The sequence below is a fragment of the Dendroctonus ponderosae genome, unplaced genomic scaffold (genome assembly GCF_020466585.1).
Source record: "Dendroctonus ponderosae isolate FM_Combo_2020 unplaced genomic scaffold, Dpon_F_20191213v2 Dpon_F_20191213_3, whole genome shotgun sequence".
Lineage (NCBI taxonomy): Eukaryota > Metazoa > Arthropoda > Insecta > Coleoptera > Curculionidae > Dendroctonus > Dendroctonus ponderosae.
The window spans coordinates 6,510,937-6,536,514 of record NW_026018508.1 but is presented as its reverse complement, the minus strand read 5'-3'; the positions used below and the strand labels follow the sequence as shown (position 1 = coordinate 6,536,514).

The 25,578-nt window shown below is 32.0% G+C and overlaps 3 protein-coding genes across 6 annotated transcripts; all 3 read left to right on the top strand.

The window, feature by feature from the left end:
- Positions 1-2,556: 2,556 nt before the first annotated feature.
- LOC109543662 (signal peptidase complex subunit 2) lies at positions 2,557-5,058 on the top strand. The gene is made up of 5 exons (XM_019913482.2): positions 2,557-2,699; positions 2,783-2,851; positions 3,490-3,623; positions 4,357-4,512; positions 4,786-5,058. Exons 1-5 carry the CDS (start codon positions 2,658-2,660, stop codon positions 4,970-4,972), a joined length of 588 nt encoding a protein of 195 aa, XP_019769041.1. The 5' UTR covers positions 2,557-2,657; the 3' UTR covers positions 4,973-5,058.
- A 1,434-nt stretch (positions 5,059-6,492) lies between these two features.
- Positions 6,493-11,035, top strand: LOC109543658 (transmembrane protein 18). Its single transcript, XM_019913478.2, has 4 exons — positions 6,493-6,680; positions 7,618-7,735; positions 8,600-8,748; positions 8,835-11,035. Exons 1-4 carry the CDS (start codon positions 6,618-6,620, stop codon positions 8,955-8,957), a joined length of 453 nt encoding a protein of 150 aa, XP_019769037.2. The 5' UTR covers positions 6,493-6,617; the 3' UTR covers positions 8,958-11,035.
- Positions 11,036-11,347: 312 nt separating this feature from the next.
- On the top strand, positions 11,348-21,325 carry LOC109543631 (DNA topoisomerase 1). 4 transcript variants are annotated; one of them, XM_048664573.1, is made up of 13 exons: positions 11,348-11,519; positions 14,079-14,676; positions 15,291-15,448; positions 15,546-15,713; positions 15,989-16,165; positions 16,409-16,518; positions 17,658-17,896; positions 18,033-18,266; positions 18,411-18,791; positions 18,909-19,137; positions 19,628-19,828; positions 20,010-20,217; positions 20,331-21,325. In XM_048664573.1, the coding sequence occupies exons 1-13, from the start codon at positions 11,448-11,450 to the stop codon at positions 20,526-20,528; spliced, it is 2,973 nt and encodes a 990-aa protein (XP_048520530.1). In that variant the 5' UTR covers positions 11,348-11,447; the 3' UTR covers positions 20,529-21,325. The 4 variants fall into 4 exon arrangements, with proteins under 4 accessions (XP_048520530.1, XP_048520531.1, XP_048520532.1 ...); XM_048664574.1 differs by lacking the exons at positions 11,348-11,519; positions 14,079-14,676 and adding an exon at positions 14,688-14,936; XM_048664575.1 differs by lacking the exons at positions 11,348-11,519; positions 14,079-14,676 and adding an exon at positions 15,028-15,133.
- Positions 21,326-25,578: the final 4,253 nt, after the last annotated feature.

Here is a 25,578-nt window from a genome sequence, read left to right as displayed (position 1 = left end):
TTATAAGTAAACTTTGTCCCCACAATTAAAACAGCGTAGCAGCAAATAAGCGGACGTTCGCCAGGGACCTGAAGAACTGCAGTTTATTTTGACTCCAATTCTTGTTAAGTTTAATGGTAGTATCCGGGAAACATTATTGGATAACCTGTTACCAAATCAAGCCGACCATGAACATAAAATGTTCCGCGAGGATGCACTTTGGACCCTTGAATCATGATTTTCAGCACACAATACATAAAAAATATAACAGAATTCAAGGTACGTATAAAAATCTAAAAATCCTATTTATTTCTGCTTCTTAACTATCTCCAGATTTTCGGAAAAAACATTGGAATCTTGATGACGATATTATGAAACGATTGAAAACCAACTTTTCACTAATTGGGGCAAAACATAATAAAAACTTATACTAACGTAGTTTTAATTGGGTTTAGAAAAAAACGACAAAACGTTTTTTTTTAGCTGATGGGGCCATTGTGAGTTGCCGTTGATCATTTATGCAAACGAAATTGGGACTAATTAAATGTCAGCTAAAGATTTTTTCTTGCCGATTTTCATAGATACATTAAATATTATTTTATTGTATGATTCTACTAACTCAGACTACATTATGCCTAATTCACGTACTGTAGATGCCTGTGTTATCTGATCTAACTCTATCATTATAATCATTACAACTTCCTTATTCTTATTAAATTACCTTCTTGTCTTCTACTGCATTCCATCAAACAAGCGTTTGGGAAACAAAAACTTGCGTTTGGTGTAAGTTGTTATTCCCACGCCAGCTTCATATTTAAAGCAACACCGTTCTTAGGAATACCTCGTTTATTATGAGCTGCAAAATACTATTTCTATTTTTTATTTTCTATTCTATAATCAACGGTTTCTACTTTAGCTCACCGTAATGCGGTTTGAAAAGATTTGGGAGGATAAATGTGAACAAATTGTTAGATACCACACTTCAGCTGCTTGATTTACTTAAAAAGACCCATTGGAATGTTTGTAATTTGCCACATTGTATATTAGAAGCGCGCAAAAGTATTACATCTGAATTTTTTACATCTGATATTTTATTTTAAACCATGCTTTATCAAACATGTCAACAAAATATCACCAATACAAGGAAATCATATTAAATGACACATTATAAAAAAAAAGTAAAAATCTTGTCGCCACCCAATCAGTACATAAGCAGTAATCCAATTAAGGCTAATTATTTTATATTACCGTTTCTGATAATCACCTAATCAACTTTGGAGTCGGAAAAGCCATCAAGCTGTTAGGCGAAAGGAGCCGCATTGGCTGACTAAAGAGGCAAAAGTTACGTGAAGACAACTTCAAATCACCAGCAAAAGGATCTGGGTGGAAATGTCGAAGTCACGGAAAGATAAAGCTTATATCTCCATAAGAAGAAATGGTTTTCTGAAGACATTCACGGCATAAGGTGCGCTTATATTATGTCTAAGGCTATGAAGAACATAAGCCTTATACATACGTAAATAATTAAAATATGAAACTTTCAACGTTGCTTCTTGGAAGTCTAGCTACATTCGATTTATTATGTTATCATTGAGAACTAAAGCATAAAAGAGATGTTGAAAAGATCATCAGAGATTATAATGGAGAGTATATATAGTAGATCTCAAGAGATATTTGCTATGATGAAAAATATAGCCACAAACTTAGTGGAAAGAACAGATGAAACCGTTATAAAAAATATACATATAATTTCTCCAATGTAGGTCCAAAAAAACTCAATTCGAAAAAACAAGATTTAAGATATGCATTCCTCCAACACTTTCATTAAAACTGTAGTTGCTTATTTCATTATTTATGATCTTGGTTGGTGTTAGTTTCCTTTAGCTTAACTTCGAAAAAGTAATTAAATTTATTTTGTACATATAGTCACATTCGTTTTGTAATAATACAGAAATAGTGAATAGTAAACACAAATTCTAAGAAAATCGTCAAATAATATTTTAGATATTGTTAAGTATGTGAGAATTGTAAGCATATTGCCAATTACAGAGAGGTACAATAAAAACAAGTGTTTTAAAACTGTAAGATCCACTTAACCAATTTTGTGCTTGTTTCTGCTTATTAACTGTTTACCAGTTTAAGAAACACACACTTGCACTTTACTCTTTTAAAATGCTCTAAATATCTGCTCCGATTTCGGACATAAATTTATAAATAAATAAATAATAAAGTACACATATTTTGAATTATGCGGATAACATTTTATTTTAATTTTAATTTTAACATTAAATTTTATTTCAAATTTTGTACGGTTTTATATGCTCATTTAATTGGAATTTCATAGGAATACATAAAATATATTTCATCAGAAGTATACCAAATAGCACTATTCCTTGAAGAGCTTCTGCAATTCAAATTACTTACTTTTAATAATTCAAACTCCAGGAATATAAAAGTGACCTTCTAAAATATAATTGCATTAAATAAAAGCAAAAAAAGCCTATTGCGCTGTTGTCAAACCGGACGGATAAAGTTCGCTTTACAGAAAACTTCACAACTGTAGCCTTTCAACTGTCAAGCAAAACAAAATATTCTCTTTTCTGACGTGTCTCTCTTGTGTTTTTAAAAAAGCTTGTTAAGTGTTAATTTCAATTAAAATAGCTAATATTTAAGCAACTATGGCTCCCAAAGAGAATGAGCCGAAAGGAAAAGATGAGAAGGTAACTAGTTTTGCACTCAAGTTGAGGTTGCAGGCAATGCTGAAGTAATAGTTGATTAAATCTGGACAATGTTCTACTTTTAGGAGACAGTAAAAATCAACAAATGGGATAGTGCAGCAGTGAAAAACTCACTTGATGATGCTATAAAAGAGGTACTTAAAATGCACATATTTAATACATTACATGTTTGTTAGGGGTAAGTGAACTGAACTTCCCAGAGCAGTTTCAGTATAACTGTTACATATGAACAATTATTAAAAGTCTCATGACTATGGTAGACACACAGTCTAAATATGTAAGTGATGGCAGAAATAACGAGATTCCTAAAGATATATTTTCTTAGTGAAAGCGGTAACGAGCAAAAATTTATTATCAAAATATCCTGCTGACAGGATACAGTGCATGTTTTGAATATTCACATATTGTAGCTATTAGTCGGTGAAGACACCAACGCTTATTGATAAAGGATGGTATGGACGTTCTTCTTACTGATTTTTGACAATACATACCTAGTAAAAATGGTGTTTCAGAAAGCGTTTAACCCATTATGAAACATCTATTATTTTCGTCTTTAAAATTGAGGTCAAATAAAAAAATATATTTATTTTTTTGAGCAATATTCTCACAAAGATGTGCAAGTTTTGCGAATTACGATATTAGCGACAATTAACACAATCACATTTTCTGGAAATAAACACTTCGTAGCTCAAAAGGAGTACACTTACTTCCCTTTACTTTAAAACCATCATTCGTTTTGCATTCGTTACAAAATTGGTTTATTATGTTTCAGGTGTTCACAAAGAAATTCAATTATACTGAGAATTTTTCCCTTATGGATGGCAGACTCGCGATTTGCACAATTGCTGTAGGGGTTGCGATGTTTGCCTTATTATGGGATTACTTATATCCCTTTCCACAATCGAGGTAAAATTCAACTGGATATTTCCAAGCGCAGTTAAATGTTTTATTTATTTAATGATTTCCACGTACCTACTTGCCCTACACACTTGTACTATAACTTACTGTACATATTAACTATTTAATATGATTGCCCGAAAATTAACAGGAATCTGAACAATTCGGTTTCGACCTTTAATTCGCTTCTGCAACGTCAGATTATTTCATTGCATATGCAGTGAATATATTAAGGATTATTTGCAAACACTGACCTACTCCAACTACTCAAGTGATGAAAATTTGATAACACTGAAGATGCACTTCATCTAAATTGCAATGCGTTCTTTAAAAGTACATAAATATATTTTAATTTGACTGACACTGACTTCAAACATTTATTAAAAGCTTAAATTGGTGCTTAACTTAAGCTTAATGCAAACTGAATGATATGTACCGTAAAATTAAAATTTTGCTTCAGCAAAACTTAATTATTTTATGCAATTGACTTCTGAAACCACTTAACGGGGTACTTGACTATTTATAATAGTAGTAGAAAAGCAAAATGAGAAATGTTATGCACCTAGGACGAATTCTATCCGGGTTGCCAAAAGAACAATTGCTGCAGTTGGAAAGAATTGATTGTACACTCGACTTGAAATTAATTTGAATGATTACGAAATTAATACTTATTTATAACGTACTTAAAATGTTTTCAGTCTAGTCACTTATTTCAGTTTTAATGATAAATTTTGCATTTCAGACCAGTTCTAATATTCAGTGTTGTAACATACTTTATAATGATGGGGATCTTGACTTTATATACCACATATAGGGAGAAAGGCATTTTTGCCATATGCGTTCAGAAGGAAGGACCCAAGAAAGGCACAGTCTGGATTGCCAGTTCAACTATGGAAAAGTAAGAAAACTAACAATAATAACTATTACAAGTTGCATTTTAGGATTTATCTTCCTTTGTGTGAGAGCAAAACCTGCATATTTTTATCTAATATCTGACTGCTCTGTAAAATGAAATTAATATTTTAAGAAACAGCATATTATCTTAAAAGCGTTGCATATTCAGCTTTAGGTTAATAAAAACCTATTTTTATCTGCGATCTATTTTGCGTTAGACATATTTTTAAAAAACATTGTTATTTGGAAATTTAGTATTAACAAAATATTTTTCCAGATACGATGATAAATATAATCTGACTATACGTGTTAAAGATCCAAAAACCGGGAATGTTCGAAGCGTCGAATCCAAGAAAAGTTGTGCCAACTTCATAACAGTGAATGGTCAGATATGTAAAGATCTGGTTGAAAATGAAGTTACCAGGTTTCATAATTCACTATTGAGCGAACGTAAAGAGAAGTAAACACTTCTGTTGTTTTATAGAAACTTGAGTACTGTGAATAATATATTAATTTTTTGTGGAATAAAAATCCGTTTACAATTGGCAAAGATTGGTTTCATTTAGTAATGATTCTCCCTAAATGTGACTGTATTTAAATTGAAAGTACGAGATATGTTACATTAGATACTTATACAATGGCTTAGAGACAATAGCATTTCTAAATGAGCATATTTTGAAGAGACCGACGAAAGTGAGGCACAATGTCTGTTGTTTTTGGGCAATCTATCAAGTTGAAACTTGCACAGGCACAATGCAAATTAATTCAAAGTTAAGAAAAGTGCGAGTAAACTTCGTTTAAGGTGTTACTGTAGAATGGAAAACATATTGGATGCGACTGTTTAGAGCAGGGTTTTCCAAACTTTTTCCTTAACGGAACACTGAATTCTATTTTATTTTTATATATTTTAACACGTTAAAAGAAAGGTCAGAACAATTTTTATGAGTAACTTCCCCTTTATAAAATTTAGTCCACAGCTTTGTGAGAAAAAACTATTTAGAGGAGACACAGGATAGAGTCTGGGAATTGCGGAAAGTACGATAAATATGAACCCGATTTTTGAGAGTAGAGAGAGGATAATACGTTTTGTAGGTTCTGCATCATTTTGATGCAAGTAAAGAAATAACTTGGTTTTTGTAAAATAAAGTATGTAATTTTTATTTTTATATAAATAGTTCTACGTTCTCTCAGTCAATTTTTTGTATGTCTTACAGTCCAGTTGGTGAACTTTTAAATACAATGCGTTATGAAAGTTTTAAAAAAATTTAAATTAGTTAACAACTTATTGACAAATATTTCGGGAAACAATTCGTATTTGGTTCTGAATAGTCATATTTTTTGAGACACCGGGTGTCTCAAAGGTTGGTTTCAGCGTGATCCTTGACTTTTAAAAAATAATCTTCGGATAATTTCTTTATGATGCAAAATTGATAATGTTAAACCAGTTATGTGTTCATCGGTCAAAAGCAGTTGGATGTTTTCTGTATACCTAGTCGATTTTAGCGGCTCTCCCCGAAAAACATTAATAGAGTCTGCATTTTGAAAGTTCGCGAGGAATTGCTCAAATCACACAACGGGCCGGTAAAATAATAACGGCAAAGGAAAACGTTCTGTTTTAGAAAACTAGGCATTTTCTGCCCAAAAACATAAACTTTTTGATATTTTTGGACATTTCTGCGGAGTGACTTAACAAACACTAATTGTTGTTCACCATTTTGACAATAACGTGGGCTTGAAAATTTGGACGGGTGTCTCTAAAATATATTTTCCTTAAAATGCCTTTAAAAATACAATACCTTCGGGCACGTGGTAAACCGAAAAATTATAAATAGATAGTCCACAATATATCTTTCAGAATTAATTGCGTTTGTTTAAATAAAACTAGCATGGTCCTATTTTCGTAACGTTTGAGGTTGTTTGGCAATGTCGCGGATATGGTACTCATATTCACAGATCGCAGAGTACCTCTGTGATCTGTGCTCATCTTTAATCTGTCGTTTGAAAACTGCCTGTCAAATATTAAAGTTACAAAGTCTTTTCATCAATAAACAATAATTGTTTATTCCAGATTGGTTCTATTTCGTGTTTTTAGAAAGTGCCGGCTTTAGTATGAGTGATACAGAGTTTATTGACATTAGCAAATTAGAGGGATTTATTGCATATCTATCCAATGTAAGTTTAATAATTTATTAATATATTTTTAAACATTTTGGTTTTAAATAAATTATAGATGGATAATCAGCTTTAGAGTTCAAATGTTCTGTTTCCCGAGTGTATATTATCAAATATTATCGTTTGTTTAGAATATTTTATCATTTATTTTAAATGCACTCATGGCTGAAAGTAGCAATGTGGAACTCTAATAACAAAACAGATTAGATACTAAGTGCTAGTAGTATGGTGTGATCTTGAGTGCGCGTTAATTAAGGACCAGGTACATTTTTTTTAAATCATAACTTATAAAAAGCAATCAGGTTTAATTAAGGTCAATATAACTGCAAATTCATTTAATAACTACTATTATGTACTTAACTATTGTGAAATTTGAGTTTATCAGGGTATAAATTAAAAATTTGGAATCAGTAGACATTAATTGTCCAATATTGAAAGTGTTTAAGCTTTTCAACATCAATTAAAAACTTCACTCTGGGGTTTTTTAAAAGGCGCATCATCTTGTTTACTACGTTTACGCGATATTTTTGTCGCATGCATCAAAAATTTAATCCTAAAATGTGAACTACCTAAATATATMCAAGAGTTGGAAGACACTACAATTACATGCCAAGCCCTATAGATTAAGGTAAAGTGATATTTATTTTACGTTGTGTTTTCCAATCAGGACAATTCGACTGGATTTCGATGGATCATGTAAACAGTATTGAGACGAAAAATTACCTCGACYCTCTTGAATAGAAACCTTGAGGCTGGATATTTTTATAAAACGCGTGCTTTTTTAATTCCAAATTATTTTTAGAAATCGTTATTTTGTCTGCAACATTTATCGCTCCATGGGTTGAATGGAAAATAGCTGATAGAAACTTATCAGATTCACTCTGTAGGATGCTTAATATAAATATCTATTTTAATTCTCTAAAATCTATTTTTGCAGATTGAATGGCGAGACCCATGGCTAATAGGACTTTTCACATTTCACTTATCGATTTGTATGATGGCCATACTGACAAGAAATTATGGAAATTTTCAGGCGCTTTTGTTTTTCTTCCTTTGTAAGTTAACCAATATTAATGTATCAAAAGGTTGAAAGGTGAGAGAATTAATTAAGGTTGCTACCTCGTTTATTGGTTTTATTTTTTAGCGCTGATACATGTTTAATTTCTTTGGCAATCACTAAATTTTTAATTCTATTTGTGTCATGCTAACTAGGTTTTGTTGGGTATATTAATAAAGTAAATAATTCTGAAGTAATTAATTTATTTCAAACACCCTCCGAAGTTTATTCGATTAGCGCTCAATAGATTGAGAAAAGTGGGTACTTAAAATAAGCTCTGAATAACCAGAGAAATTTGCTAGTCTAGATTTGCTTTTATTGTATGTTAGGAAATTCCGATATCGGCTACTGGTGAAAAAATTGTCTAGTTGCTAATAATTCAAGTACCAAGTTATCTGGCGGCAAAACTTTAATTAATTCAATTAATTCACTCCTTACCAACTGCTCTATAGCACCGAGTTATCGAGATATTATTTCATCAAGCATTGAAAGTTCAGAAAAAGTGAAAATAATAATTTTTGCTCAAAATTGGTCAAATAATTCATATACCTCGACAGCTGTAGCTCGGACACATCACCAGACATAATACATATACAATTAGAAGTATTCTTCCATATTACTTTTGCCTTTGAATGCTTTGTTTGGTTGCTCTGCGCGTTCTGGCAATAAGAGCGTTCAGGTTGTTTTGAAAAGAACCGTAAGCGAAAGGTTCCTTTCTGGCATAAAAAAACGCGCTATGGCGTACATTAAGTCGACTAAAAGCTTTTCGGACAATTTTTTCGACCTTTAGTCGTAATCGATGTTTGATCCTAACTTATACCAGAAAGATAATCTCTGCTTATACATAACAATTGTTTTGTAGTACTGTTGGTATACTTCTCAGAAAACATCAACAATTTAGCTTCGACCAATTGGAAAATATTTTCACGGCAACAATACTTCGATAGCAATGGTCTTTTCATCTCCATTGTGTTCTCCATGCCGATTTTGATCAACTGCATGTTAATGGTCGTGAGTATTTATTGACAAACTAGTTAATTTTTTTTGAAAATGTATGTTTCTATTTATTTTACAATCATATTATATCTACGTTTTAGGGTAATTGGTTGTACCAATCAACTCAATTAATGACCACTCTGAAGACGGCACAACTCAAAGAGAAGCTGAGAAAAGAGAAGAGTCGAGAGAAACTGATTAAGCAGAATGCAAAGACGGAATAAAGAGATGTAAAATGTTACATGTAAGACTTATTGAATTGTTACCATTAAATTAAGGCATAATGTAACCGCGGTGGCATAGAACTCCTCAAAGGATTTAATTTTTTATAGAGTATAACTAGCTACATTTTTTGCAACACTTGAAAACTGCGTTTGGACAGCGTCTTAAATAATATTTTATATTTTGTAAGGGTGTGATGGGTTTTAGTTTAGTAATTCAATGCTATAATTAGTACATACTTTGTTTAGAGAAAGTTTGGTTTTCCTAGAAGTTTTCATCAGCCCTGAGCAAAAATGTTCTAGGGGTTAATAGCCAGAATAACTTGCTTGAAGTGATGTTTGTTGTGTTTCATCAATGCAGTAAGAAAAACAGGTTTCTAGTGTTGTATACAATAAACTTTCTTGTACGTTATTATAAGGCAAATTTTGTTCCAAATTGTTTTGCTTTATAAACTCTCTGTTTTCATAAGTCGGTATTAAAAATGTGCAATGAAGTGCATTAAAAGCGACAAATTTATAATCACATTAATTAAGGCGCTAATATTTTTTATATACTAAGGAGAGATGATTGTAAATAGCCGCACTAAAATATCGATTGTTAATATTGTATATTATAGAACAAATTTGAAGTGTATATATTGGTGACATTGTGGTGCAGTCGCTTCGATTTATATGGGGATTGCATATCAGTGATGAACTTTTTATTTAATTTTTTATCTCACTAATTGATGATATTATCAATGGATTGATACAGCTTCAACTCTCAACACTTCAGTTTAACACCGGTGAGGACTTTTTTAGACCTACTTGGTTTCTAAATTGAAATTTTGTGCCATTTCTACTTAAATCAGATTAGTTTTAGGTTTTGGCTATTTGTGGGTTGGTCACTTCTGCTTATTAACATTTTATTCGAATGATGGATGTATTGTTATAAATGGCATGCAGACTTGCAACTGTACCGTTCGCAGTATGGGAAGAATGCTTTTACTATTTTCTTTCTAGTCTCAGAGCTTTAGGGCTACTTACTATTTAGAAAAAAAACTAAAAAAATTGTTAGTTTGTAGACGAATTTTATTAAGACCTATTGTTTTGTTGTTCCTTAAATGATGTTTTTACTGTTTGTGAGGTGTGCGACCAGGCACTATTGCACAGTTGCATAAAGCTTACATTATGAATTGAAAGTAATTTTTCCGATATTGTTTTTTTAAGTAACATGGAAAATTTAATAAAAGCGTACTAAAAAATGGTTTGTTTCCATATTGAAGTTACGAAACAAACCTGTCTTTTTTTGGTAAAATGCCGAAATGATCTCAAATGGGTTTATCGAATAACAGGCCTTTAAAAATTTGCTTGATTTGCTCGCAGCTTTTGTGAGTAGAAACGTATTTTGAATGACTGGAGAGTATTTAGTATTAATTAAGTAAAACTACTTCTTAAATGAAGCAATTTATTGCATTAAATTAGCCATTTATGAAGGGAGAGGCACAAACAAACAATGTGAGAGGAGGTTTTTTCGATTTGAACACTGTGCCAAATTAGTTATACTTATATCTAAATGGCCAACATTCTTAGATATTCTTCAATAGAATTAGCCAATTGAATTTTATTGATATTTTATGATTACATGGAAAAATACTGCTGAACTCAGATACATTCCAGCGTAGATACTGAACTGAGCAATGTTAAGAGAATTTTTCTGGAGGAATAATCAAATTTATTTGGAGCCGGATTAATGACTTAAATTTGTATGCTAGGAAAACTATAGCACAATAGGGTAGCTTACAATGTGGTTCTGTCTACAAAAATTTTCATATCGGGTTAAGTTTCTTGCAAAAAAGGGAAGCATCATGTATAACGAAAATTATATTATTCCAAAATTTGACCGCAAGCATCTTTGAAAGTTCAATTATCATAAAATGATCGGTTTTATCAATTCTTGAAGCATTTTGTTTTCCTTTATTTGTCTGAAGAGAAAAAATAACCGCCTTTATAAAGTTGCGTTTTAAGAAAAAACAAAGTATGTTAATTTGAACCCTTGTATTTTAGCGTACAAACATGTAAAAAACATAAGAAAATTGAAACATTTGCAAGTTTTATTAATTGATCATTTCGTTTATTGACTAGTGTTTCAAAATGCACATTTGAAACCCAAACAATTTAAATTTCCGCGCCATGAATTACGCAAAGATCACTACATTCGTTTGAAACTGCTGCCACTCTAATAGATTCATTGGATTCGGCACCTGACCTGTTTGATCCTTTCCACAATAATACCGATTCCCCTAAGATAGACGCAGGTAGAATACGATCCAACCTACGTTATGTCCGGTCCATTCAGGCACCAGTGGGAGACAGAGATAATTATATGGCGGGGTTCATGGACGTCGTGCGAATGTAATTTGCTTGGCGATTGCGCATTAGGTCCTCTTGAATACTTTGTCGTTTGGTTGCGATCGGTGTTGGACTTGTAAAATGTGCAAGTGCTAGTTTTCTATGTTAGTTTTTGATCAGATTTTCGACGGTATGGAAGATAAAAGCTCTGATCGTGATCAAGCTCTTGGCCCGGTAAGTACCTTTAATTGTTGCATTTTTTATTGTCCATGTTTCTACCTGTCTAGTTTTGCTCAAAATGCTCACATAATCCCGCTTTACTGGTGGCGATTCGTCTTGAATATGGTCGAAATTTTTCTAAGTCCCAAAATGGCGTCAGCGGCTAAGTCCCACGTCTCACCTTTGTAGAAAGCACGCGCTCCCGATTTTTACAAATTTCTTCATTATTCTTGAATTGTCCTGTTTGAAACTGCGTCAGTTTAAAGATTAAACAATTACCTATTATTTACTGTGATTTATTCGTTCGTGTTTGTCGTAAATAAACGGTTATTCCTCCAAATAAGTCCTGGTTAATAGCCTAATTATTGTTTTCCTTTGTATGATTCTAATTCATGACACAGATTAGTTTATTACATTTCAATACTGGTGTTTTAAAGTTAAGCAGCACAACGCAAAGTTCTCATTCAATCCCACTTGCATAATTGCTCTATAAAGATGCTCTTATTGTTTGTTATGTTTTATGTATAAATCTTAAATAACTTTCAAGTATCTAGTAATTGTTGCTAATCATTCAAAGATAACAAATTGCCAGAAAATAAACCTAACATTCTACGAACAATTCAGTAATTGTGTTCCACATAAAAAATATCTGAAACTGCATTTAAGTTATTTTTATTGCAACTCTATTAGTCTACTGATAAAATTGTTTATAATACCTGTACTGGTTCTTTCCACGTTTAATTTTAGTTAGCAGGCTGAAGTTAAACTAATATCCAAATCCAAATATAATATGTATATCAAAGAATGCAAACATTTGGTCTAGTAAAGTTAGAAACACGTGTTAAGAGCTTCCATGCAGCATTAATATAACGCAATGTGCAAAACACTACTGTATTTTGATCAATTAGACGAAAGGTTGTATAAAAATCACAAATTTGAATTAATAAAACTCCTGGTAAAAATATAATAATTAAAAAATATCTAAAGCGCCACCGGAAATTAGTGTTCAATGCATATTCTACTCAATAGCCAATATTCTCATATAAACCAGCCATCAATTGCTTGTTTTCCGGTATACAAAGTTCCGTTAAGTATGCTTCCAATGAATTAAAATCTAAACCATTCAGGCTATGATTTGAAGTAAGAAATTAGACCTTAGAATATTGGAACTATTTTAATGATAACATATTGGAACTGAATCAGAAACAGCATGTTTCGTAAAAGAAAATGTTTTTTGAGATAAGCAAGTGTACATAGTGTGTTACAAAATGATGGAACAGATGAAATGATACGAAACGTGGGATACAAAGTGATAACAGATTTAAGAGTTGATTTAATGCATTTACATCGAACCCTTCTCCGCCAATCTACTGTTATTAAAATACCGTGTTTAAATTTTTAGTCTTCGATGGTCTCCGTACTCTAAAATGTATGTCACAATCTAAATCAATAAAAGGCTCATTAAAACTTCATAATGTAGATATATCGAAAATGAAACATTTTTGCATCATTCATGTTTATGTCCCATGCGGATTATCGGACTTTTTTGCAGATTAAACACATTTTTTTTTATATGGAACTGCCAACTACGATTTTTTAAACCTATAATTGTTATATAAACGCCCCGCCTGTATTGTACATTAATTGAACATAAAAATTTATGTTCAGTGCTCATTGCAACAGTGCATAAACTGCAATACGAGATTCACGAGACCTTTTTTTTATTCTTATCTTATACTGTTTCAGCTTAATTTGAAGTTAAAGCTTCAAACGGCTTTCTTTTCCAGTTACAGATTTGAACATTACAAAAAAATTAGATATCTAAAAAGACCATAACTGTTTTTCCTGAAACCATGTGGTTGATTTACGAGAATGGCTAAAGGAACGTTGAAGATGGAGGAGCTTAAACTCGTTTTTTTTAAATCGGTGTTTACTTATTACTGTTTTGGCAGACACTTTTCAGTAATTGTTCTTAGAGAGGAGTATTTTCTACATTATCTTATTATAATTGTTCTTGAATGAATGGCGAAGGAGTTAGGACGGATATTAAACCTACTGAAGAACTATTTATTGCATTCCACTTTAAGGACACACGGTATATTTTTTATTAGTTCTTCTACATGAACGTTTTTCTTTCCTACAGATGAACGCAAGTTTAAGAACATTGATGTTGGAGTTTATTACACAATATATTATGTATTATTCTTCATTTAATGGTGAATGAGCTAAGCGTTAACTTAATTTTACTGAAATACTTTCAGATAGTATGAATGAATTGAACGTTCGACAGCCACTGTTTAATAAGTACATATTTTTGACGAATTGCGTCATGGGAAACATTGTAACGAGCTCGATACTGAGGCGTTTTTAGTATTTTGTTTATTTATTTTAAAAAATTGTGCAAACTAATGTTCAAATATAAACGTACTGTGATGTCACATTATTTCTACTTAAAAATCATCAAGCGCACTTCATTTTTTTAATTTTAAATATGTACCTAGAAATTAATTAGCATAACTTCGAATCATTTTTATAGTCAAGTGAAAAGGCTTACTTCTGTTATTATTGTTACAGTCTGGTGACGGCGATTCTGTGGCACCATTGAACGGAGTAAACGGCTATTCTGATAAGTACAAATCCGATCAAAAAGATAAGCACAGAGATAAAGACCGGGACAAACATAGAGATAAAGATAAACATCGGAGCAAAGATCACAAGTCATCCAGTAAAGAGAAAGATCGAGACAAAGACAAGCATTCCAACTCGAAAGACAAAGAGCGGCACAGTAGTTCGCATAAATCGTCCAGCAAAGACAAAGATCGCGATAAGGACAAGCATCGTGACAAGGACAAGCAAAAAGACGATAAAGAGAAGAAATCATCTAGTTCCAGCAACAAGGAGAAGGACAGAGAACACAAGAGTTCTAAGGATAGAGACCATAAATCGAGTTCGTCTTCGACTAAAGACAAAGATAAAGATAAGGAGAGGTCTAAAGATAAGGATCGGAAGGATCGAGATAAAGATAAATCAAAGGATAAAGACAAAGATAGAAAACATACCTCAAGCAGTGGCTCGAAAGATAAACACAGAGATAAAGATCGACATCATTCCAAAGATAAAGATAGGAAAGATAAGCACAAAGAAAAGGAGCGCAAGGATAAGAAAGATTCAGGTGAGTGATTTTGATGTTTTCCATTCTTCATATTACTGTCTTGTATTGGCGTGCTTATTTATGTATCTCTATCTAACACGAAAAATTGTCAAAATTGGACATTTGTCGAGTCAAGTTTTATGTCCAAATTGGTTGTTTAATTATTTATAAGCCAAAAATTGTTACATTTTACCGGAAATCTATCGTGTGCTCTATCGTACACTTTACGCATATCCGAAGTAGTATGGATGAATTTTACTGGATGTATGGATATATTTTTGGTAAGTAGAGACTTTAGGTAAAAGATAAATGGTTTATTTTCCTTTAAATAAAAAAGCTGAAAATTATCTTACGTTTGATGAAATAATTCAAATCAACTGAGTAAATAAACACGGAAGAGTTAAGCTATTCCAAGCAGATGCTATAAAGGAAACATTTTCGCAGAGCATTAATTGGACTTTTTTACTTTGGACAATGTGTAAGTTAAATTACAATTGAAATTTGGCTTACGAAATACATATTTTCTGCGTTCAAACTGGATTTAGTTTCGAAGAGAGTCGGGCAAAACATGTATTTCATATTACTACTTTAGTTTATTATTATAGTTTTAATCACACTATGATTGTTTTTTATAGATGATGAATTCAAACCTAAGGTTAAAGAAGATATCTACGAAAATCAAGTGAAGCAAGAAGAATCGCTTAACACGGATGACGATGATGACAACAAATTGGTCATAAAGGATGAACCTTATAGTCAGGATGAAAGTGATGTCCCTAACAATATGTCTCAGGTAAACCAGTTAATTTATGGGTATTCTCTTTATTACAGACCTTTACAATTGTTATTATAAGACTTTATTAGATTTTCAAATGTGTTTTGCTTTCTAGGGTTCTAGTTGTGACTACAATATATCCCAGTTTGATACAAACGAGTCAAGATTTGATTACTCTGATGAAGGAGAAAGGGGCGAGTCGGAATCGCAAATAAATGAATCTCAACGTGAAGGTCCGATGATAAAAGAAGAGCAGGAGGATAGTGAGGAAGACATTCCATTGGTATGTTGAGTTTATTATTTATTTAAATATAAATATATGCAAATATGCTGCGTCTTCAGTAATGTTTTTATATTTTCATGCAGCACTTGAGAGACAGGGTATGATTATTGCTTTCTTAGAAATGCGATTTATTTTTTTTATTTGTAACAGTATTTTAATTATTGCGTGACAATTATTTCATTAAATTTCTATCAATGCAAAGTAGATTAAATATCGAGTTATTTGTTATACCATTGTTAGGTTTTAATTGCCTACTGTTATTATTTTATTATTAGGCGAGTAGGATGAGTAATAACAAGCGAAAAATCGAAGATGATGAAGAAGATGACGACGACGATGTGCCTCTAATGGCAAGGAAAAAGATTAAAAAGGAGGAAAAGAAAAAGAAAAAACGCGTAGTGTCTGACATAGAAGAGCCCGAGGAAGACTATAAGCCTCAAAAGAAGAAAAAGGTGAGCTAATGTGTAAATGTTACGTAAGTATGATTGTTTGTGCATTCATTTATGAAAGTACAACTCAAACGTTTCCAAGGGATTTGCAAAGGTTGTTTCTTATTCTTTTCAATTTATAATCCTTTCTATTTATTATTTTTGTATGTTTTCGTAGTACTTATTTAAATGAATATTGGAAATATTCAACTTTTGACTTATTGTTGATGTTTCTCACCTGTATATAAAATATGTGTTTATTTTCAGATTAAAAAGGAAAAAGAGAAAAAAATAAAACAGGAAATCAAGCAAGAAGAAAGCCCTAAAAAGGGTGGCAGAAAAAAGAAAGAGGAAGAACCAGCGGAGGTTTGGAAATGGTAAGTATTACAACAATGGTTTTTTTTAACAAAATACATCCAATGGATGGGTTATGGAAAATGATGACTTGCAACCGCTCGAACAATGCAATAATTAAGAACGGAAATACATTTTAAATATAATGTTCTTAAATTACATCGATCGGAAGTCATTGTGCTTATTAATATTAAAATAGTATTTTATTATAATGCATATTATATCCATAATCTATATTCAAAAACTATACTCGTATAACTCATAAAAAAACTTACTTTCATGATTAATATCACGGCATTTTGAAACCGCGCCCATATAAAATATTCTAAACATGGCAATCGCGCTTTAGCCTTTCGGCTAACTTCATGGTAAAATGTCATGAACACCTGAGTTCGGCAAATGTGCGCCTTTCATTCTTTTGGAAACATGCCTCATTGACAGGTCTTTAAGTTTAATTTCATTTAAAATATTAGAAATTCTAATTATTGGTACTGAATATCACTGGATGGGCAATGGATGGGTTTCGTTACATAAGTAGACTCGTTATATTGAAACGCAACGTGCATTTCAAAATCAGATACAAAGAGTCTCCGAAGAGAATAAATAACTTTGAGACTGCAGCAAAACAAATTGTTAGTTTAAATTCTTCTGTTAACTATGTATCTGATCACTCGCTTGCACCGGTTTGTCAAGTGAAAGAACTGCCATCGAGTTATAATCGTGCGCTAAATGGAAGTACGAAAAGAATGCAAAGGTATTTGGAAAGTTTCTTTCAAGTAGCGGTAAGATGAAGAACTTTTATATTCTGTTATTCTACATTCTAGACTAGTTCAATCTGAATAACATGAAATTATAATCCTACTTCATTTCAAACTTTCAGTATATTCAGATCGTCAGGTTTTATATGCAGGAGGTTTAGCAGTTTGTTGGTTCAAGAATTAGCACATTTTTGCTAAATCCTAATTCGACTTATGATATTGTTATTATATTATTAAATTAATGTTGAATTTTTAAAAATTATTCATATTGCATATATTATTCACATTTAGCAGCCAATTGTCGAAATTTATGTATTTAATTTGAGCAAACTTAAAAAAAAAATTTAATAATAAAATACGCCAGTCAAAAAGTGATTGTTTAACCACAATTTAATTATTTCCAGGTGGGAAGAGGAAAAGAAAGAAGATGGAGTTAAATGGAATTATCTTGAACATAAAGGCCCCGTTTTCGCTCCGCCTTATGAGCCACTGCCTAAAGATGTGAAATTTTTCTATAATGGTCAAGAAATGAAACTTAGTGAAGATGCTGAAGAGATTGCTGGATTTTATGCCAAGATGTTGGATCACGATTATACAACAAAGGAAATTTTTAATAAAAATTTCTTCAAGGACTGGAGAGCCTGTAAGTAACGATTCTTGGTTGTAGTCATGACTGATTTTTAATTTAATGCGACTTACAAATTACAATTATTTTCGCTTAGATATATTATTAGTTATCATATAACTCCTTAATTAATTGACACGTTTCTGATTTTCAGCTATGACTGATGAAGAAAGAAAAGTTATAACTGATCTTTCGAAGTGTAATTTCAAGCAGTTACATGCGTATTTTATGGATCTCGCTGAGAAAAATAGGAACAGAACAAAGGAAGAAAAATTAGCGTTAAAAGAAAAGAACGAGGCGTTATTAAAAGAATTTGGTTTTTGTACCATTGATGGACACAAGGAAAAAATTGGCAACTTCAAAATTGAACCACCAGGACTTTTTAGGGGTAAGCCAAACAAAATGTTTTATATTGAGGTATTCGTATGTAGAGTTTCCCTATTCCATATTACAATATTTGGTTTCACTTTCACTTTTTACACGTGTCAAAAATTACATCTGTTATTGAACTAACGAAATGATTTTGGTATAGGTCGAGGTGAACATCCAAAAATGGGAAAACTCAAGAGGCGTGTTGAAGCTGAAGATGTAATAATTAACTGTAGCAAAGAGTCAACTATACCGGTGGCACCGCCCGGTCATAAGTGGAAAGAAGTCCGTCATGATGACAAAGTAACATGGCTGGCATCCTGGACGGAGAACGTACAAAACCAAGTTAAATACATAATGTTAAATCCAAGCTCAAAATTGAAAGGAGAAAAAGACTGGCAAAAGTATGAAACGGCCAGAAAATTACATCAAAAAGTTAACAAAATCAGAGAAAACTATCAAATTGACTTAAAATCCAAGGAAATGAAAATTAGGCAACGAGCTGTGGCTTTGTATTTTATAGATAAATTGGCCCTCAGGGCAGGTAAGTCTTATGCAATATAGCTTACTTCAAGGAATATGGAAAATCCCACTATGAATGGGTTTTCTGTATTTCTAAATTTCCCGTAATAAATATAAAATATATTCAAACATTTTATAGGTAATGAAAAGGATGAAGACCAGGCAGATACTGTCGGTTGTTGTTCATTGCGTTGTGAACATATTGAGCTCCACGAGGAAAAAGATGGCAAAGATTACGTAGTCGTATTCGATTTCCTTGGAAAGGATTCTATTCGGTACTATAATGAGGTGCCGGTAGAAAAAAGGGTGTTTAAAAATTTACAACTGTTTATGGAGAACAAGAAAAAAGGAGATGATCTTTTTGATAGGTAAGTTTCATTAAGGAAAATTTTATGGCGCAAGAATGTTTTTTTAGTAATTTCGACATCTATTGGAGTATTGGAGCTATCTTTTTCCATCCTATATTCATTAATCACACTTAATTTGAGATAGACTAACTAACTAATAAAAACGACATGATTTAGATTTTCATTAAACCATTCGTTCAGTTTTTCTTAAGTGTTTAGTGTAATAACGTGCGATTTATTGGCCGTAAATCATCCGCATTTTAAACAAACAACAAAAAAATATCAAAAGAGATAGACTTTCGAGGCCATTCCTTGAAGCAAGTGGGTTTTTCGGGTTTTTAGGCCGTCGTTCGTTCGTTCAGAAGTGGTTTGCTTGAACGCTTACACTGTTCTGATGATCAGAACCGGATGATCAGATACCGAACGACGGCCTAAAAACCCGAAAAACCCACTTGTTTCAACAAAAAAATAGATATGGAAATACATATAATATACTCTTTCACATTTTTAGGCTGAATACTCAAATCATGAACAAACATCTAAATGATTTGATGGAAGGACTGACAGCCAAAGTTTTCCGTACGTATAACGCCTCATGGACTCTGCAGCAACAACTCGACGAACTAACGAATGAAGATGACTCGATTGCCGAAAAGATTTTATCTTACAATAGAGCGAACAGGGCCGTAGCTGTATTATGTAACCATCAAAGGTAAGTCAGTTTGAACCGGACCGTAGACCGAGTTATTTAATGTATGTATCAGCAGCTGTTATCAGTTATTCATCATTCATTATTCATGTTATCCAATACAATTCTAACTTTTTTCAAGCTATTTATTATTTGGGTCTTGGCTAGTTGTTACCAGTATTGCAAGTGATCTATTTGTTTTCAGGGCGGTACCAAAAGGACACCAAAAATCGATGGAGAAACTTAAAGAGAAAATCGATGCAAAGCGTGATCAAATTAAGGATGCTGAGCGACAAGTGAAAGATGCACAGAGAGAAGCTAAACATGGAAGCGTTAAAGAAAAAATGGTTCACGATAAGAAAAAGAAAACGCTAGAACGGTTGAAGGATCAATTAGCCAAACTAGAAATTCAGGTAAATTACAAATGCCTGAATAAAAGTATAAATACTCCTTTTGCATAATTACGCACGACACATATATTATTAGTTGATTTGGTTAAATAATAAAATATTGTTTGATATTATAGGAAACTGATCGAGACGAGAATAAAACAATTGCTTTGGGTACTTCAAAACTGAACTATCTGGACCCTAGAATTTCAGTTGCATGGTGTAAGAAATACTCGGTTCCAATTGAGAAAATTTATAATAAAACTCAGCGAGACAAATTCCGATGGGCCATTGATATGGCTGGGCCCGACTATAGATTTGATAAAATAAAATAATTGAAGATTCATCAAGCAGTGTAGCCGTATAATTTATTAGGCAAAAATCTTGATCTGCAAAGTCGGAGTTCGAAGTAAATGGCTCCTGTTGATAGTGATGTACAATTTATGCGTAGTGCAATTTTCACCATAGTTGTGTTTTTGTGAGGGTTTTAAATATTTTCAGTCCATAAAAAATTTATTCATTTTGAGCCATTGGGCATTTGAGCTGGAGGTAGTTAGCTGAAATTACTGTATTTTCTGACAGTGGCGCAGAAAATAAAACTTAGACCTGTTTTTAAATAAATTCGACATGATTTTATTGATATCGCCAGAGGTGAGTTTTAAGCAATTAGGGAATTTAAATTTTGAACGAGTTGCTCCAGAATTTAAAATTCCAATTAAATTTATTTAAAATGTACTTGCTATATAGAACCAATTGATTATTTTGTAAGTATAAATTATTTGCGTAGTGTGATTTAAATTTTTATACTATTGCGACTGTATATCTAGAATGTAAGTGAATGTCGACTACTTTCTTTTGTACAAACGTAAATTAATAAACTCCTAGATTTTTCTATGGAATAGTTTAAATATTAGTTTTATCTGAAAAATTAGTATTTTGATTTTTTTTGTTTCCAAATTATTTTAACGGTTTTGATATGTAAATTGTATTAACCTGCCCTGCCTACGTAATAGTATGAATCCTCCAAGACATTTATTGGTTTTTATCTCTTAAAACTTTCGATTTTGAATGTGAATTGAGTGATTAATGTAGCTGTACATTACAAAATTGTCAATAAATCAACTTCGAATTACGTGTTTTTTCTCAAACAAACAAGATCTTATATATAGTTAAGCCTGTGTTGTATTCTTGAGATCTGTAACTCTGAAAACGCTCAAGCCTATAGAAGCTTGAGCTTGGAACAACAGCTGTGAAAATTCATGGAACTTGGTGACAACATTTAGAGTCTTTTTTGTTTATTGATGAGTATATGAAATTGAAAATCAACAGCCAACTTTTAATTGCTTGTAATTACTGTATTACCAAGCTAAGCTCCTGTTAAATTTTAATTCATTATTTTCCAGTTGGGGTTTTTGCCTAACATGACGGTATAAACGCTGAACGATAGCAAGAATTTCATATCAAGGCAAAATATGTTTCGTGCATTTCACTACTCCATTTATTAATCTTTTTGAATACTTAATACGAGACTGGTATAAAAAAATATGGAAAAACCTATTTAAGAGCTATTTTTAAATTCCAATGATATGTTTCTTTCAAATATTTGGAAATTAATTCTGATATAAATAAGAATTAGATTTCCCAATGCGTCCTAAAGGTTACATGTTTCATTCAACATTGCGGACATTTTAATCATTAATTTATAGAACCACTGTATATACCGTTAGTCATTAAATTTTGCATACATTCGTTAGATTTATAGATATAAATATTCACGTACTCTGTGTTATGTACTATGAATCGTCTACTTAGTTTCAAATAGAGAAATGATTAAAAACGTAATTTTCTGCATAGATGTTAATGGTTTTTATTCTGAATGGTGACTTGAGAGCTGAAAGTTCTTTTCACTCCTTTTAATCGAATAAAGTTTTATTATTTGAAATTTAATTTTTATCTTCAGTATATCGCATCTATCAAAATCTATGGAGGTTGGGGTGTTTCCTCAAAAAATAATACATTCAAATAAATGCCTCTGATTTTGCAAAAAACATTTTAATGTTAAAGAGAACAAAATTGTGAAGCCAATAGTTGCTATTGTAACTACTGAAAATATCGGAATACATTTAAAGAATTTATTGATGACTTCTATATTCCTGGGAACATGTTTCTCTGACTTGCAACATGGACCCTGAATTTGAGAAAATGTATGCTTAATTGCTGCTAAGAACTAAATTAACGTACGTACCAGGCGTATTGTAAAAAATCCGTTTAATAAAATAAATAGTTTCTGTCAAATACTATTAAATATTAATTTACTACCATTTGAACTTTCGAGAAGCACGATTAGGCGTGGGTAACAGTGAATTTGTAACATGAAATGGTTTGGTCCGTCAACCCAACGTACCGGTGCAGTTGCGTTGTAGCCACCCAAATGTTGCTCTTAAAAATGTGGTAACTATTTTTTTGTTAGGTGTTAAATTCCAGCCCCGGGCCTCGTAGAGCTTTAGTCCGCCCCTTAATACTAAGCGTAATACAAAGTGAAAACAGAAAATATATGTATACAAAGTGAAAACTGAACTCGTAGAAACAATCTACGAGTTCAGAGTGCGCTCAAAATGCCATCAAAATTTCGTACTTCACTGATCATTAAGAAATGTTTCGAAGGATTTCAAAGAACTATTGCGGGGCTCGTTTTGAATTGAGTTTTTCAGAAACGGAAAATACCCTACAATTTCAGAGTTGTGCGTTCAGTAAACAAGTTCAAACCTTCAAAAATCATACAAATCACATCAAATTTTGAATTTTGCGCGATTCGTAAATGTTGATGTGAAAATACACATTTTGATGCACTGACTGAATTGAATGACTCTTCACATAAGAATTCCAACTTACTACAACAAAATAGCCAGTAGAAACTTGAAAGATATTCTGTAGAAGACTCTTTTATTTAATGAAATTGTCGTAAACTTGCACCTAAATGACTGATATTAAAATTTTGTGACAAATCTACTATAATTTACTCACACGCGTTATTTTATAACTGAATCGAATTTTCAATTCACTATCCAATGGTATGAAAACAAACTGTATGGCTCAAATGGTTCTTCGATTTCACAATAAAAAAAAACAGACAAAACTAAAACTTATAACTTTTTTGACAAAATACATAAAACTGAAACACAAATTTTCATATCTCAAGCGGTTCTTTATAGCTTTAGAAACTTACAGCCGCCCAAAATATTCCCAAAGTTAAAAAATTTCGGTTTTGGTTTAGAAAATCCGTAAGCTGATGATAATTGTATTTAATACAGGAACACAAATATCGATACCTGAAGCGGTTTTTTAGCGAAAACTTTCAGATAAGCTTGATGTAAAAATACAAAGCCACCCAAAATATTCTTAGTTTAAAAATTAACTGCGAAGGAACCAATAGCTCAATCGATACCAAATCCACCCTATGAGTCAGTTGATGCATATGGGACTAAGAGTTCTACATGTACATGGCAACCAGGGGCAAAGTAATGCTAAACTTACCAAAAGCTGCGACGTGCCACCTGGAAAGAAAGAAGAAAATGTATTTAATACAAGAGAAAATCTGTACAACGCCAACCTTTTGAAGTCAGCAAAGCAAAGAGAGAGGAATATCAAGAATCCATAAAACAGTTGCTTGTCGGAAAACTAAACTGAGTTCGAGCTAAAAGATTTATAAATTATAGATCATTCTTACCAGTTTTCTGCAAGCTGGTGCACCCATCCTCTCATCCATTTTCTTCCCATTAAAACTCAAAAAGTTCACTACACTTTTACAAACTACCGCACTTGCCATAAGAACGACTATAATTCTACATTGTGTTTTTTTAGTGCGATAGAGTCCATTATTTCCGATGGTGTTGAACTGTCGAAAAATAGTTTCATATAAAAGTTGTTGACGCATAAAGTGCGCACATTTTATTCACGCACAATTCATTGTAGAAGCAAAAAAAAATCAGTTAAAGATACAAAAAATACGTCTTTTGAATCACCACAGATCCGTTAAGAATTCTATTGAACCAAAATATGAATACATTGCACAGGGTGTTAACAATGTGGACTTCAATCTAAAACGTTTTAACGCAATATAACTTTTGTTTTCCAAATGGTAGTACCTATATGACACTTATTTAATGAATTCCATAGCCACCTTACAAAATGTAACAACTTTTTGAAATTTTTAAATAAAATAAATTATAATTTGGAAACGGTTGATTTCACAGCTTAAAGTGTAAATGCAAATTTGGAACTTTGTAAATTGTCTATCTAATGACGTATTAATATATAGATACTTTGGAAAACAAAACTTAATTTGCGTTAAAAAGTTTTAGATTGAAGTCCACATTAACACTCTGTACAATGTATTGATATTTTGGTTCAATAGAATTCTTAAAGGACATATGGTGATTAGAAAGACGTATTTTTTTTGTATCTGTAACTGATTTTTTGCTTCTACAATGAATTTTTAGATACCATGTTTTTAAGCAAAATTTTACTATAATGGCGATAATCTGTCAACGTCGCAAGTAAGAAAAAAACAAATTTACGATGCATATGCAGCGTTTCAAGCTGCATTCCATGAGCTAATGAAAAATGGGTAGTTCTATTTACAAAAATACACTTTGATCTTGCCTCGCTTTTCTGAGACACTCTGTATCATATAAGATATTTTTAAATGTGCGCACTTTGTGCGTCAACAACTTGTATTTGTAACTATTTTTCCAAAGTTCAACACCATCGGAAATAATGGACTTTATCGCACTAAAAAAACACCCTGTATATAACGCGATTCACATGACACAAAAGACTACCGACCGACTTCGACCACTGTCGATAGCAAACTAGATTCATACACATTTTCGCAAAAACCTACAGAATAAAGATGATGATATAATAATGTGCTAGTTCGCCCTTTCGATGACTCATTGTTCTGCTCTTGTTTGGCAGTTCGATTTCAGTTTGTTTATTTTCGACATTTTTGTAGAAAGTGCCTATTCGCACGGAAATATTTCCAAAGGCAAATTTCACGTTCCAACTTAACGAAAGTCAATGACAACTAAACGAAAAACGCTCCAAACGCCAATCTTTCGCTGATTTAATTGTAAATTTAGAGCGATTTACATTTGATTGAATTTCATTCAGCTGCAGTGATTAATGCTCAACGCCAAAACTAAAATTAATTTTGTTTTTCTCAAAATATTTACTAAGCAAAAAAATTGGGAAGAAATCTTGAAAAAATGAATGTATTGAAAAATGAAACTGTTGCTCAACTTCCGAGCGATGATAGAAACCAACGAAATTTGAACTAATTCAAAACGGCCTTTAACGTTCTGATTTCAAGAATTACACAAAGCT